Source organism: Aedes albopictus, chromosome 2 (assembly GCF_035046485.1).
Source record: "Aedes albopictus strain Foshan chromosome 2, AalbF5, whole genome shotgun sequence".
Classification (NCBI taxonomy): Eukaryota; Metazoa; Arthropoda; class Insecta; order Diptera; family Culicidae; genus Aedes; species Aedes albopictus.
In genome coordinates, this window is record NC_085137.1 from 256,513,541 (window position 1) to 256,528,538 (window position 14,998).

The 14,998-nt window shown below is 41.8% G+C and overlaps 2 protein-coding genes across 6 annotated transcripts in view; one reads left to right on the forward strand and one right to left on the reverse strand.

Annotated features, from left to right (window-relative positions):
• LOC115266350 (protein outspread) overlaps window positions 1-14,998 on the forward strand; it is a 709,621-nt gene that overhangs the window by 412,124 nt on the left and 282,499 nt on the right. The gene's annotated exons all lie outside the window — the stretch shown is intronic.
• LOC109427932 (CLIP domain-containing serine protease B15) lies at window positions 1,338-5,305 on the reverse strand. Of its 2 annotated transcripts, none has more exons than XM_062851588.1 (4): window positions 4,994-5,305; window positions 4,576-4,930; window positions 4,270-4,517; window positions 1,338-3,605 (listed from the first exon to the last, which is right to left on the reverse strand). In XM_062851588.1, the coding sequence occupies exons 1-4, from the start codon at window positions 5,055-5,057 to the stop codon at window positions 3,277-3,279; spliced, it is 996 nt and encodes a 331-aa protein (XP_062707572.1). In that variant the 5' UTR covers window positions 5,058-5,305; the 3' UTR covers window positions 1,338-3,276. The 2 variants fall into 2 exon arrangements, with proteins under 2 accessions (XP_062707572.1, XP_029728350.2); XM_029872490.2 differs by having other exon boundaries at window positions 4,990-5,305.

Below are 14,998 nucleotides of genomic sequence, written 5' to 3' on the forward strand. Positions count from 1 at the left end.
ACCTCATATGGGTGGCCTTTGGGAAGCAGGTGTAAAGAGCACAAAATCCGTCCTGAAGAAAACTTGCAACACCGCTTCTCTGAATATGATGGAGTTTTCGACGCTTCTCTGTCAAATCGAGGCCCTCCTGAATTCGCGGCCCCTTTACGCCCACTCGGAAGATGGCATGGATCCGGAACCCCTAACTCCGGGTCATTTTTGGGTTGATCGGCCATTGACCGCAATTCCGGAACCCACGTACGAGGAGGTACCAGTCAACAGGCTGTCCCGCTGGCAGTACGTGCAACTTCTACGAGACAACTTTTGGAATCGTTGGTATCGTGAGTACCTGGTGGAACTTCAGGTACGAACAAAGTGGACCAGGAAGACTGCCAACGTTCAGCCTGGAATGGTGGTGATGATCAAAGAGGATAACTTACCGCCACAAGTCTGGAAGATTGGAGTCGTCGATAAGGTTTTTCCTGGAGCGGATGGCTTCACCCGGGTTGTCGATCTCCGGACTCGATCCGGAATACTTCGGCGGCCAATTCACAAGCTGGCCCCGCTTCCAATCCTGGATAATTCTACAGCTTGATTCACCGCCGGGGGGTGGATGTTCGGGCTGCATCCTGACAGCTCGAAGAATTTTTTGAACGTGATTTATTACCCGATTGCTGCGATGGATTTTGCAACGCATCGAGTCACAGCCGACGAGAGAGGGAGATGGATTCAACGCGCCCGACGCGCCAAGGGCGCGCCGTCGAGAAGAGGATTTGGCGCGCACGAAGCGCGCAGAGAGCAAGTTTTTCAGAATTGAATTGGCGTTCGTCGCGAACGGTTTATATACTCGATTTTTGTTAATTGCTAGTTAATTTAAATGTAGAGAAAAAGTGAATATAGTTTGTTAACCAAAGCTAAGTGCCTTTAAGTGAAGACCATTAAAATTCCTCCGAAATTCCCCGTGGTTCCGCTCCGTTAAGTTGTTCCGTCGTGGTCGATACAGTCCGCTAACCGTACACTGTTCAAATCATCCTGCACGTGAATGGTTCTCTCGCATTCGACGGTTCGTCCTTCGCTATCTCCAGGTTGATTGTAATGTACCTCCTTCCGTGATACCTGTTCACGGAGGTGGATAATCCCTATGTCTCATTAATGTAGGGTTCGCACGCAGCACAAATAACTGGTCATCCTATTGATCAGAATAATGATTCGCTGGTGCCTATCACCTCACTGATCAGCGGAAGGCACTCTAGCGGAAAAGATTCTGCTTTTACGAATCTATCGTTGCTCAGTAAAAGTATGGAGGCGACAACTCGTCAATGGGTAGGATCTGATCCATCATCGGTGTCTTTGCTGGCCTCAAAGATGGCAACGTGATGATAAGCTGTAGCGGATCTGCTTTCACTGATACCTTGGTACCATATTGCTCAGCAGAAGGCACCGAGAGTTTCGATAGTTCCTGTGACCGGCGGGATGTCTTGCCTGGTCTGTGGGAACCACTCAACCAATTATCTCCCGGATCAAAGGATCGCTTTGCTTGGGCCGGCGACTTCAGCGGGGCAGAGAATATTATTCTGGATGTCTTTGCCAGTGTCTAAAAACACACAATTGATGTAGACTGTTCTCTGACAGGCTGAACGGTCGTTTCACCATGTACTGACGATCTATGTTTATTTGTTCTAGCCCCTCAGCAGCTTGCAGGCACGTTTTGAATGTTCTACGAAAAGCGCGAGAGCCAAGGTTGGGAAACGATGGGCCTAGTACATATAGGTGTTCTTCGTTGTGATACTTCCACCTTTCAGTCAAAACAACAGATCAAATTCATTGATGAAGTATTCACCAAAACATCTTCAAGCAAGCCGATGAGCTGATCCGACTCCCAACCGACTCATGAAGAACAATAATAGTAAAAGGGAAAGGAACTCTCCTCAATAATAGAGGATCCCCAACTGGTAACCACCTCATTTTTTTGTCTGTTCTCCCAGCAAATCCACCACAAAGTAGGACCCACCTAGCCGTCACAATCCGAAGACTGACTGACTGTCAGTGCCGGTGCAGAAGATTACGAAATTGATTACTGATTTGATTTCGATTTCATCTGGACCAGTCAGCCAACCGCTGGCTCTAGCACCACGCTCCACTCGCTGCCGCTGATGGTGATTATTACCCACTGACTGCCATTAGTGGGAGGAGAAGGAGGAGAACGTGTCGATTTTCGTTCTTCTCCTCGGTTTTGTTCTCCTGTTATTACCACTTTTTTTTCTCGATTATACCGCGATTGCACTGCTTGCGAACAGGTCGCAAAGAAAATTAGACAATCAAATCAGTTGCGAGCTATAATTTTTCCTTTGAATCATTTCGCCGATTGGTTAACGATGAATCATCAATTTTGAATTCATCGACGTCGATCAGTATAGGTGAGATCAATTTTATGGTTGGAATCTGGATTGGATTTAGATTGAGTTATTTTTTTTGTTTATGTTTCTCACAGATAACTGAAATCAATATGACAACTCTTCTTCGCCTTATTTTTCTTCATCTCATTCATATTTTTGTTTTGTTTTATCTTATTTAGTGTTTTTGTGGCTCTACGTTTCAACTGGAACTTGAATTGTCTCTCTTCAACTTAGTGTTCGATGAGCACTTCCTTAGTTGTTCATTGATGAGCTTTCTGAATTCGAACCATGGAGTTATAAGTTATTTTAAATAGAAAAAAAAAACACTTTATTTGAATGCATAGTAATTGTATTAAATACGCCTCGAAACATTTTAATGATTGTTTTATTAACTCTACAAACTTATCTGTTTTAATGATACCACTTGATTATTTTAATTACATAAAAGGTATCTAAGTACACACTGCCATAGTTCATTCACTTTTCACTCTATTCAACACATGTTGCCATAATTTCTACTTTCGTCCAATCTGCTTCACAGTGAGTTGCATCGATCATTAGCCGCAGTCATTTACACGTTCCAATCCGGGCAGACTTCCCATTATCGACATTATTCCTTGTTTGTCATCTTTCTTATGAATATTCAGCAGGATCGAGACAGAGCTTTGTCTGCTTCGCAACAAGTTTCGCTTTGTCGTTGATCTGGAACAGATAGAGCTATCCTTTACTCGGATTAGAATTGAACGTTGTGTTTTCCAAGAACAATTTCCACATGTCTACACTTGGCATCGAACGCACTTTTGCACTTTCTTGTTTACTTATGTGAAACGCTATAATTAGAAGCCATTTTCTATACTGGGAACACATCTGTGGATGAACGGTTGCCTCGGCGACGTGTTGCCTAGTCAACCTCGTCGACGGTTGCTTCGATCCAATCCTGGTAATCGGCGAGCTTGACGTAGATGCCAGGAATCATACCTCCGCACTGCTCTGGGCCCAAGCTGACAAGCCCCACTTGATACCAGCGAGCGCGAGAGGAAGAATCTGCTGATGCTTGGGCCATCATCAGTGGACCGCCGGAATCTCCACGACAGGAGTCCTTGCCGGGATCCCCTCCTACGCAGAGCTGTGATGGAGAGAGGTCTACACGAATTTGTTTGTAGATTTTTTCGCAAACTGACGCATTTCTCAGTGGAATTTCGATAGGTCGTTTTTGACGGGACATTTGATCTAAAAGAAAAAAAAATACGATGCTTGAAGAGTTGTTCTAGAATACAGATTGATTGATTGATTATATGCTTATATATAGCTCCCCCAAACCGACGCGACTGTCGCCGGCGACAGCGATTTTTCACGTGAGTGAACATTGAAGCCGCGCATCGAATCTTCAAAAGCACATATTGAAAAAACCGAACAACGCTTTGCGCTGAAAATTTGAACGGTTCATTACTCACTGGTGATTATTTATCTATAAAATTTTCAGCGTGATTGAATGTTTAATTTTTTTCCATTTGTGCTTTTGAAAATGCAAGGCTCGGCTCCGATGAATCTTCGCCTGCAAAATCGCTGTCGCGGTCAAAAATCGCGTTGGTTTGGGACAACCTTAACTCAGGTCAAATATCTTCGCAATGGCACATGCCAATAAAAAAAATCCTTCTAGGTTAACCCTCAAGCGATCGCGCATTGTATTTTGTACAACACGTTGAAAAAATCTCGCTTTTTCAACTCAGCGTGAGAGTGATGTTGGCGGTGGTGGTGGTCATCCGCGCGACTGACGAAAGGTTAGCCAGGTCCTTTCAGGCATAGGACACAATAATCGAAGGCTCCGTTTCGGATTAGGCCTTTAACTTGATTTATCTATATGGATAAAACCCTAAACCCAAGGGTTGCTTACCTGCTTCCGGAGGACCCTTGGAAAATATGGTAAACATTTGTCCTTCTATCAGTGAACTAAGTTGATCTTCTTCGCGGATCAAGCATATAGGCTGCACAAAATTGTCGAATTCTACTTTATCAGCCAGCTTCAATAGGGCAACATCATGATGCTTGTTCAGGTCAAACCGATTGTAGTTAGGGTAAACTATGATCCGAAGAATTTCGTAGTCCTTGTAGCTCACATCTCTTCTCACTCTAATACTGTACCTGAAAATAATGTTTTGATTGTTCTTATCTGATTTTCCTGTAAGCGGCAGCTACTCACGGTTTCAATATAAACTGCAAATCTACAATACAGTGTGCCACTGTTAGCGCGTATTGACTGCTGATCAATGAACCGGTGCATCTCTGGGAGAATGTTTTCTTCTTCACGCGATAAACGATGCTCACGACCCACGGAAACGATCTGTGCTCCGAGTTACTCAAAGCTTGCCCACATTTCTCCGAATTTCGCCACCTAGGACAGCACACCAGAGGCGTAGAATCAGAGGCATGGTCGCACTCACTCCGTTGAAGTGCGTCACCAACGACCATAGCCTTCGACAAGATCCACTGGCAATTAGTCACCGGAACACATTTTCCTTGCAATCCGTCAATCGTCCGGCATGGGATATACGCACCTACGAAGAAACACGCAATCAATAAACTATTCCTTCCAGTACATTCCAACTATTCTCACACACGCATCGATCCAACGAATCCGATAGTGCATATCAACCAAATATAGAACAAGCGACTTAAAGCCATACTCTTTCACCTCTGAACCGCGACTCGTCGGAAACTGAACTGTCTGGCTACCGTCAGCACTGAGATTCGTTCCTCGGTGCGCAGAGAGAAAGAGCGCTATTCAGCTGATAAGTCCTGCCTGAGGCGTCTTCTGATCGGGGTTTCCCCCGCGTTCATATAAGACCGGTCCAAATTCCACTGATTGTAGATAATTGTACCTTATACCGCATTTTGGCACTTATTTATAACTAGTTGATTGAGGTTTCATACAACTTCCCTGGGCATTCTTTTGAAGCTTAAAAGGTATTTGTTTTACATATGAACAATCGTGTAGTCTTACTTGTACCAGCCTAATGCAAAAAAGCTAATTTCAGAATCCTCTTGAGCTCATCATCACCACAAATAATCACCTTTTGATATCGGTGAATCACCTCCAGTGAAAAGTTTGGGATATTCCCTTCTTGTGGTTTTTTTTTTCAGAATGGTTCTGCTTTTCTGACTTCATATCTTAACAAGGATTGAATCTGCTTTCAAGCTTGGGTTTCTTAACCCTAGCCGTGCATTGGGGTCATTAAGAGCCCAGACAAGCACAATGCGCGTGTACTACGTCAACGGGGTGAGCATTTGCTAATGTATGAAAAATGTTAATATATGTGAACGATAGCTTGGGAATCGGTACCGGAAATTGTCCTGGTTGGTTGATCCTGGGATGCCTGGCATCCGATTCTTGGGCCGCCTTGGGATTGGGATTCCGTTGGGTATATGTATTTCACTGCCGACTCGAGTCGTTTGGTGTGGCACAAAATACACTCGTTTTATTCACTAACAATCACATACTCCGAATAGACTTTATTCACACTCATTGCACAATTATGGGTCGCACACAGTTATTAGTCACTTTGCACTTTACTCGTTAAACACAAAACTTTATAGGGTAAACGCTCCCTTAGTGGAGGTAGTACCAATAGTGGTGATAGTGGCAATTTAGCACTATTTCGACCAAAAAGCTAGCAAATTACATTTTTAATAGATGCATTATACTGAATTAATTACAATAATTCAGTTTTGTGTCCAGCATTGGTCGAAAAACCTATTTTAAACAATTATTTTCCTTAAATATTTTGCTCCTTTGCACCTATTGTGGCGGTAGTGTTCCTGTAGTGGTGGGTCTCATAATAATTCAATGGGATGCGCCACTATAGGAACCAATGATAAGTGATTTATTAGGAAAAACAGGAATAAACAATGGTTTTAACATTTTTCTCAGCGAATTTAAATGAAAAGCTACCGATCATTGTTTTCAGACTTTTTATTTTGTGGTATTACCAATTCTGTTCAATTATTTTACTACAAAGAGCTACTAATTGCACCACTATTGGTACGTTTAACCTACCACATTTGGTAAATCAAACTTAAACTTTTTCATTTACACAGCCGTTGACGTGGCTCGCTAGTTACAGAGTAACGTTCTTATGTCTATTGATGTTCCAAATTTTGTCAGAATCGGGCTATGCCATATAAAGTTAGAGCGATACTTGTAAAATGCATAACAATATAATAGTCATTTTTATACGGTTTAATCTCCGGATTCAAAAAATGGAATGATGCAGCTGTATATTTGTAAGATCCATTTCAACTACTTATTCAATAAATCAAACAGTGTGCATTACGTCTTACAAATTGAATGAAGGACTTTGCTTGATCGAATGAACACAAAAAAAACACATACGATTGAATAACCGACCGAAGTCACTACGAAGATACTATCCGTATTGAAAGGTTTCAAAATCAAAACTCCATAGCTCTCCATACTCCGTCATCTAGGATTTTGAACCGCAATCTTGGAATTTGGGTTGCCATTTTTGAACTCCAAACATCTTCTCCACACTGAATATATCCAAAAGAATGGTTTTGTTGGGCAAAGGGTGACTCGCCGGGTATTGTCGGGGCGGAGTTCTCTAGACACTTCGAGTCACGGGTCAATCCACAACGGTGCATCCACGGAACAGAAACTTCAATCGCTGTTCATCGAATCGAACGACGGGGCAAATCAGGTGTGTAGTCACGTGGCACTCTTTTTTACGTGATTTCGCGTATCCTCGGCGGTGACCACCTTAGTAACTGGCACTAAATCACACACGACGCGTCTAATGGCCGTCTATTGGTGAACCCCGCATAATACTCCAAAAGCTGTGGCCACTGCATCCAAATATCTTACATACTTACTTGGCATTTATGGGGGTGCATGGGGCCCACGTAAAAGATCTCCATCCTGGGCGGCTGCTTGCTTTAGCCTTGACATGGGCCCAGGTCAGATTCCTATCGACATCCTTGATTTCCTTGTTATGGCTTCGTCGCCATGAGCCCCTGGGTATGCCTCTGCTGCGATGTCCTGCCGGATCCCAATCCAGCTCTTATACATCTCCGACCTTTCGTAGTGTGTGGCCGACCATCGAGATCCAGTTGTGAGGTCACCAGGTTCGAATTATAAACCATAGACCATTGGCGTATCTAGGATTTTTTCCTAGGGGGTGTCTAGGGGGTGCCAGTTTCAATGGCTTCCAGGTTGTTTTGCTTTTTTGTAAAAGGAGATACCTTTTTTTTAGTTTTTATTGTTTTTTTGCACCGTATTCGACCCCCTGCAGAAATTTTTTGTCACACCACAATATGTTTCCACCAGTTTCAGCATACATTTGTTCGTTTCGCTGCTAGAAATTTTAAGCGTCGGTTACACTTTTTGGGTGGTGCTAATAATCGGTTTGTACTTGCTACTTTCTTTGGTGTTTGACGTGTGAACAAATCGACAATGATTTTTCATAAGGGCCTAACTGACTTGATCGATTTCTCTTCATCGACTCTCTTTTTCTTGAGTCGAGCACTTGACACTGAAGAAGTCTGTAAGTCACAGACAAAATAGGCCTATCTGTCCGAAGATAAGCACAGTAGTAGAATTAAACGGAATTTGCTCGTCCTTTCTAGTTTTTCTTTAAAAAGAGTTATTCATTTTTTATTTTCTTTTGCAAAAGTGAAGTATTAGTGAAGTGTTTTTAAATTAAACTAGAGTCTGAAATTCCTGAAACGTTAGAAGCAGCAGGAATTACTTGTGGAATCCGAGGAGGGATCTTGGATGAAAGTTAATAGAAGTTCCTGGCGGAATCGAATGAAAGATATTTGGAGAAATCCCATGAAAAAAATCTTTAGGATTTCCAGGAGTGAATACCGAAGGAACTTCGGCAAGGCTCATAGGAAGATTGCCTTGAATAATTCCCGCAAGTTTTTGAAGGAATCCCTGAATATTTCTCAAAATAATCCCTAGAAGAATTCCGGGAGGTATTACAGTAAGAATTTCTGGAGGAGTCCTAGGAAGAACTGCTGGATAACTACAGCAGAATAGCTTGAGAAATCCAGCTGGAATTCTTGGAGGAAAGCCAAGAAGAATTCCTGGAGGAATCACATGAGAAATTTATGGGGGAATCCTTGGATATAATATCGTGAATTAAAATTCCTATATAGATCACTGGAGAGCTTTTTAAGAAAAAAATCTCATGAAGTATTCTTAGAAGGATTCTTGGCTGTATCAATGTGGAAATTTCGGCAGAAATCCTAGGAGAAATTGCTGGAGGAAACTATACAGGTATTTCTAGAGAAACTATCAAGAATGCCTGGGGGAATTCGAAAATCCTTGGAATACCTAGAGATGTCTCGATTCTCTATGCGATTCCATAAAGAAGGCTCTGAAGGCATCGCAGGATCAATTTCTGAAGTAATCTCAGGAAGATTTTTCGGAAGAATTCCAGCCATAATGCCAGGATAAGTTCATATAGGAATCACTAGAAGAGTTTCTGGAAGTATCATAGTGAGAATTTCTGGAAGAACCGTAGGAGGAGTTGTTTAAGGTATTCTTGGAGGAAGGCCAAAAGGATTTTCTGCAGGAATTCCACGAGGAATTTCTGGAGAAACCTTTGGATAAAATCTCTGGAGAAATTCCTGGAAGAACAACCGAAGGAATTTCTGCAAGAATTCCAGGAAGATTGCCTGGAAAGATACCAGCAAAAAAAAACAGGAGAAAGCTCTAGACAATCCGTAGCATAATTTTTGAAGTACCACAGTTAGAATTTCTGGAGGCGTCCTCCTAGACGAACACCATGGGATATCACTGAATGAATCCATGGAAAATTGTTGAAGGAATCTCTGGAGGATTCACTGTAGGAGCTTTTGGAAGAACCTCTCAAATATTGCCATAAATAATCCCAGTAAAAACTCCTGAAGGTATTACAGTAAGAACTTCTGGAGGAGTCCTATGAGGAATTGCTGGTAGAACCACAGTTGCAATTGCTTGGGGATCTCAGCTAGAATTCCTGGATAAAATCTCTGAAGATGTGCATTGAGGAACCACTGGAGGAACTTCTGGAATAATTCCAGGAAGATTGTCTTGAATGATCTCATCTGGATTTTCCGGACGAATTCCTGGATGAATTTTTTCTAGAGAAATCCTAGAATCAGGAATGCCGGGGAAATCCTAAGAGAAGTTCCTCGAGGAATACCTACAGTTCTCCTCGAAATAATCGGTAGAAGTATACTGGAAGAATCCCTGATGGAATCGCAGGAGGAATTTCTAGGGGAATCTTAGGAAGATAATCCGAAAGTATTGGAGCAAGTTAGTATGCGAGGAGAAATCCTTAGAATTATTTCTGAAAGAATCCTAATGGGAATTGCTTGAATAATTCCAGCTGGAATTCATTAAGGAAGGTCAATAAAAATTCTTGGAGAAATCCCATTTCTGGAAGAACCTCTGGAGGAAGTCCTGGATAAATCTTGAAGAAATCCCTGGAGGAATCACCGAAGGAATTTTTGAAAAAATCCCAATAGAAATTAAAGAAATCTCTAGTGGAATCCCTAGTAGAATTCTGAAGATAACACTGTGAGATTTTTTGGAGAAGTTCTAAGAGGAATCAGTGGAAGAATCGCAGCAGAAATTGCTTAGAGGAATCCTAGCTAGAATTACCAGAAGAAGGTAAATACCCGCATAAACTATAACCACAAGATGTGCTTAACCACCCATTCGAGATACAATTTGAACAGTATGCGGTATTGTTCAACCGTCTACAATACGGTTCGTATATGGTGTTCGTTCATTAGAATAGGAGCTCCTGGAGGAATCCCATGAGAAATTTCTGGAAGAATCTCTGGATAAAATCTCTGAAGGAATTCCTGGATGAATCACCGAAGATTGTCTTGAATAATCCCAGCAGGTATCCTGCATGAATCCCAATAGAATTTTTTAAAGGAAACCCTAGAAGAATTTCAAGAAGTATCATAGTAAGAATTTCTAAAGAAATCCTAGGAGAAATTGTTGGATGAATCTCTGCAGAAATTTCTAGTCTGTATAACCCCATCAGGACTACCTTGAGAATCCTAAGAAGAAATATCGTATGGAACCCATAAAGGGAAACCTAGGGGAAATCACTGTATGAATAGATAGAGGTATTTCTTGATGAATCCATGGAGAAGTCTGTTGATTGTTCTTACAAAATATCCAAATCGCCAAAACGTACAAAAGGGATATAAGTAATTCCGGGTGTATAAGTTTTGTTCAAATGTGCTATTTATAAATATTAGAATTATTGTGTGAAGTTTTAAATTTTAGATGGCTGTCAAGGAAAAATTCTAGGGGGTGCCAAATTTGTTCTAGGGGGTGCCAGGCACCCCTGGAACCCCCCCTAGCTACGCCAATGCCATAGACACCGGTTGATGAAAACCTGTAGCTTCTGTGTGGTCACTGTTGAGGTGCGTGTCCCTCGTCTCGCTGGCGTATAGATTTCACGTTGGAATTGAAAATTCGAATTTTGGTGCTTTAACTGATCTTATTGGATCTCCATATATGTATTTCATAAACTCGCAAAAGCAGCCCTAACCTTCTTGGTCCGTGCTCCTATGTCGATCTTGGTACCGCCATCTGACGCGAACTAGCTGATAAGATATTGAAATTAGTCTTGCTGACGTTGGTTGATGGTAATACCCGCCCTAGAGGCGCGTTCAGCCAGGTCGTTGAGCATGTCAGAGTGCCGTTGGACCAGTTGAGCAACATCATTAGCCAAATCGAATGTTCAGATGCTCCTGTCGTTCAGATGGACGGATGTGCGAGAGTTCGACTGTTGGATCTATATTCTAGGTTAATAAAATTCGGCTTATCAGGACTGATAAGCCGAATTTTCCTAACCTAGAATAAAGTTCAGATGGACTTTCGAAGTAGCCCATGATTCTGGGCACGGTCTATCGCCCCCACTATGATCTCGACGATTGCGATGAGAAACAGTAGCGGCGATAGCATGCATTAGCGACTACCCGAATGGAATCGGACAAAGCTGCGGATGGAATCGGACAATGCCTCGTACTGCGCTTCTATGAGATTGACGATTGTACCTGGAACTCCCTTGTGTCTCACGGCGTCCTCAGATTTTCGTGGTTCAGACGATCAAAAGCTTTTTTTTGTAGTCAATGAATACCAAATAAAACAGTGATCAACAAAGGCGGCCCGCAGGCCGCACGTGATGTCGAGTTCTCTGTGTTGCCGTATAATTTCTTGCAATGTTTCTTATTGAGGTTATTCTACTCCCAAAGTTATCTAGAATAACATGTTGAATGTTTCACAAATGGATCTAGAAGGTACAATACAAGTAGTTGGAAAGATAGCCCTGAGGATCACTGAAATAGAGGGACACTTGGAACTCGTTAACCTACTCCAGTATGATATGGAGCGTGAAAATATGGTTCACTCAAGATCTTCCGGCAAGGAATCCTACCTTCTACCGAACGCGTTGAAATTCTTATTGCAGCTCGTCATTGAATTGATTTCGAATTTAGGCTTTGGTCAGATGATCCGTCATCATTTTACTCAAATTTTGGGTAAAATGTTTGGCTTTTTGGCTTTTAATGTTCGACTCCCCTCCGCGATGCTTCAGTGCGAGACTAAGTTGTTGGTTCTTGAGTCCAATCAGAATCCGTGGTTGGGCATTGTGGCACGAATCTATTGGAAGTTTTTGCATGTGTGTCTACAACGTTGGCAGTTCACTGATGTTTACGGTCTGGTATGGCAGATGAATCTCGTTTGCTGTATGTGCACCGCTGATGGCGAAACTTCTAGTCCAACTGTGTTCACCTGCTATCTCCAGCTCAACGATCTAGGATTTCATTTCTTGCCGTTGGATGCCATCGGTACGTCGCATGATTTTGTATTGTGCTTGTGGCAACCGTGCGATGTTGAGTTAGAGCCGGCCTTTGAAGCTTCGATAGTTTCCGATACTGAAGACTTTTCTGTTGACGAGGATCTCGCCTCCCAATACTACATATTTAGGTTTATCCCAACTTGGACAGAATAGGATATAGATCGTACACCACGAGCTTAGAGATTTTTGAACCTAGGATTGCGGTTTTCGAGGAGTAACTTCGAGACGGTAAAAACTGTATCGCTGTTGCAGATCTACCATCAAACAGTTTCGATTTTGGATATGTATTAATCTATTATTCACGAGTTGAAAAGAAGGTATGTAACATACTAAGCTTCTGTTTTGTTACTAACAGAAAAAAATTAGAGATCATTTCGTTATTTACTCGTGTCTTGTTTGTCCGACACTTCTCTTCTCTGCTTGGCACACAGATTGGCCTGGCATAACCTAGTATGTGATGACAGAGGCAGTGATGACTGCAAACTCACAGATTTCATCACCGTTAGTATCGCCTATAATCAAAAAAGCGCTTTCATTTATCTCAATAGACAGTCTTGCAAGTTCCGATCCGATCCGATGGACTTGGTTCGGTCAAAATGATCTCGGAATGAGTGTTTACAAAGGCCTTTTGTGTTTGTGTTTGTTTTGCGATTTGTTTTGTTCCGAAGTGATCGTGTATTTATTCGTGATGGACGAAATATTCACCACCTGGCAGTACATTCATTAAATGGTTCCTGAAAATCATCCGACCGGTACAAGAAGACGTGCGCATCGAGCTATTTGGATCGATCAAGTGGAGGACGATCTGCGGACCCTTCGCAGAGTGCGGAACTGGAGAAACGCAGCCATGGAGAATGGAGGCGACTCCTATGTACATCAGAGGTCACTCAGACCTTAATCTGATCGGCAAAGTAAGCGTTGTACGATGCTAGGAGTTCATTGTGTAGAAATTCTATAATGTACCCCATTCAGCTTGATCGCTGGAGCTTTGCTCACAGGCCATGGGCATCCAAAATTCTCCACATTTACAGCGAAGTCCACCAGAGTTTCCAGTTTATCTTCTATAATGTCCAGCAGAGAGTTGGTTTTTAGTGGGTGTGTGCACGATGGCCTCTGGCTGGCCGAAGAGTCTTCAGCGTTGGCGTAGCCAGCTTTTTCTTTTTTTTTTTTCTTGATCACTATCCCAAACGAACACGAGAAAGAGAAGGACGGAAGGAGGGGCCCCTCGTATCCTCTTTCATGCCGCTCTTTCTTGTCTTTGTTTAGGAGAATGAGCAAGAAAAACAAAAAAGTGGCTACTCCAATGGTCTTCAAACACTAGGAATATTGAAACATTATTGGTGGCTATAAAGTGTTATCCCAGATCACCTTCCGTCGTCTGCCACCTAAAATGAATGAACCCGTGGGAAGTTATCAAGCCAACTTCATTGATAGCCGGTCGACAACGGACAAGATCTCCACCGTACGGTAATGCTTCAAAAATTTCACAGGGGACTACGACAAGGTGCAAACACTACAACATCTTCTCGGAAGGTGTAATTGGACGAGCCAGGGTTCAATTTCTCGAAATCCGGTCAGCTTGTTTGCTTTTCGGACGTTACAAAACATATGTACAGATCGGTGGAACAATTTTTCACCACCCTAAAACGGGTAGCAGCAAAGGTCGTGCTGGTAGTAAAAGAGTTCAAAACAAAGTACATGCTAGTAGGTAGAACCACACATGACAGCATTCGTTTAGGAAGCAATGTTACGATAAGAGATGAACCAGCTTAGAGCTGAAAATCTCTATAATAAAGTAAAAATAATAATGTTACGATAGAAGTATATCTTCGAGGTAATGGAGAAATACGCCTACCTCGGATCATTATTGACGACTGACAATACTACGATCAAAGCAAAAAATTCCATTTTACCAAATGCATTCTGCTAGACTCATTTGGAAGAGTGAATGACTATAGCACGCTATGTCTGAACTAGAAGATTATAAAAATTAAATGTACATCGGGTTTCTTTCCACAGAATTTCAGAATTCATGCTATATTGTCATATGCAGACACTTTTAAAATATTTCATCGGGGAAATTTTGATTATTTCATCTTTTTAGCTGTTTTTCATACAAATTTGCATGAAATTCACGTTTTCGGCCAATTTCTCTCCCATACAAAATGTATGGAAAAATTTTCACCGATAGAATATTTTTAAACCTTCTGCAAATGAAAATGTAGGTTGAATACTGATGTTCTGCGGAAAAAAATCCGATGTACATTCATTTTTTATAATCTGCTGGTTCAGACATAGCGTGTATAGTGTTACGAAAAGTATGTGTATGTGCTGTAAAAATCATCATTTTGTCACTCGTTGCATAATTAACTATCACAATTTATGCCAGCGGTGCATATTCAAAAGAATTATACACATCTAAGTTGATTAAGAAGCAGAGTTCAACAGTTTCGTAAACGTTAAATTCATTTTTTAAAGAATCGTGCGATCCTCCTTCTCACAATCGAACATCACAAGCATGATGATCTCAATAGTGCAAACAAATGTCACCCAATTAGAAAATAAAACACTCCGATGTCAATCGCCCACTTCCTTAATTAATCTTCTTATTGGCTTCGGAAACTTAATACAATATTTCTTCGAATAGTGCGCATCTATTGGAGATGTCAATTTATTTTTTAGGTATTCCTATCGACTTTTTTTTTTGCATCCGTCACTCTCTACATGATTTTACTA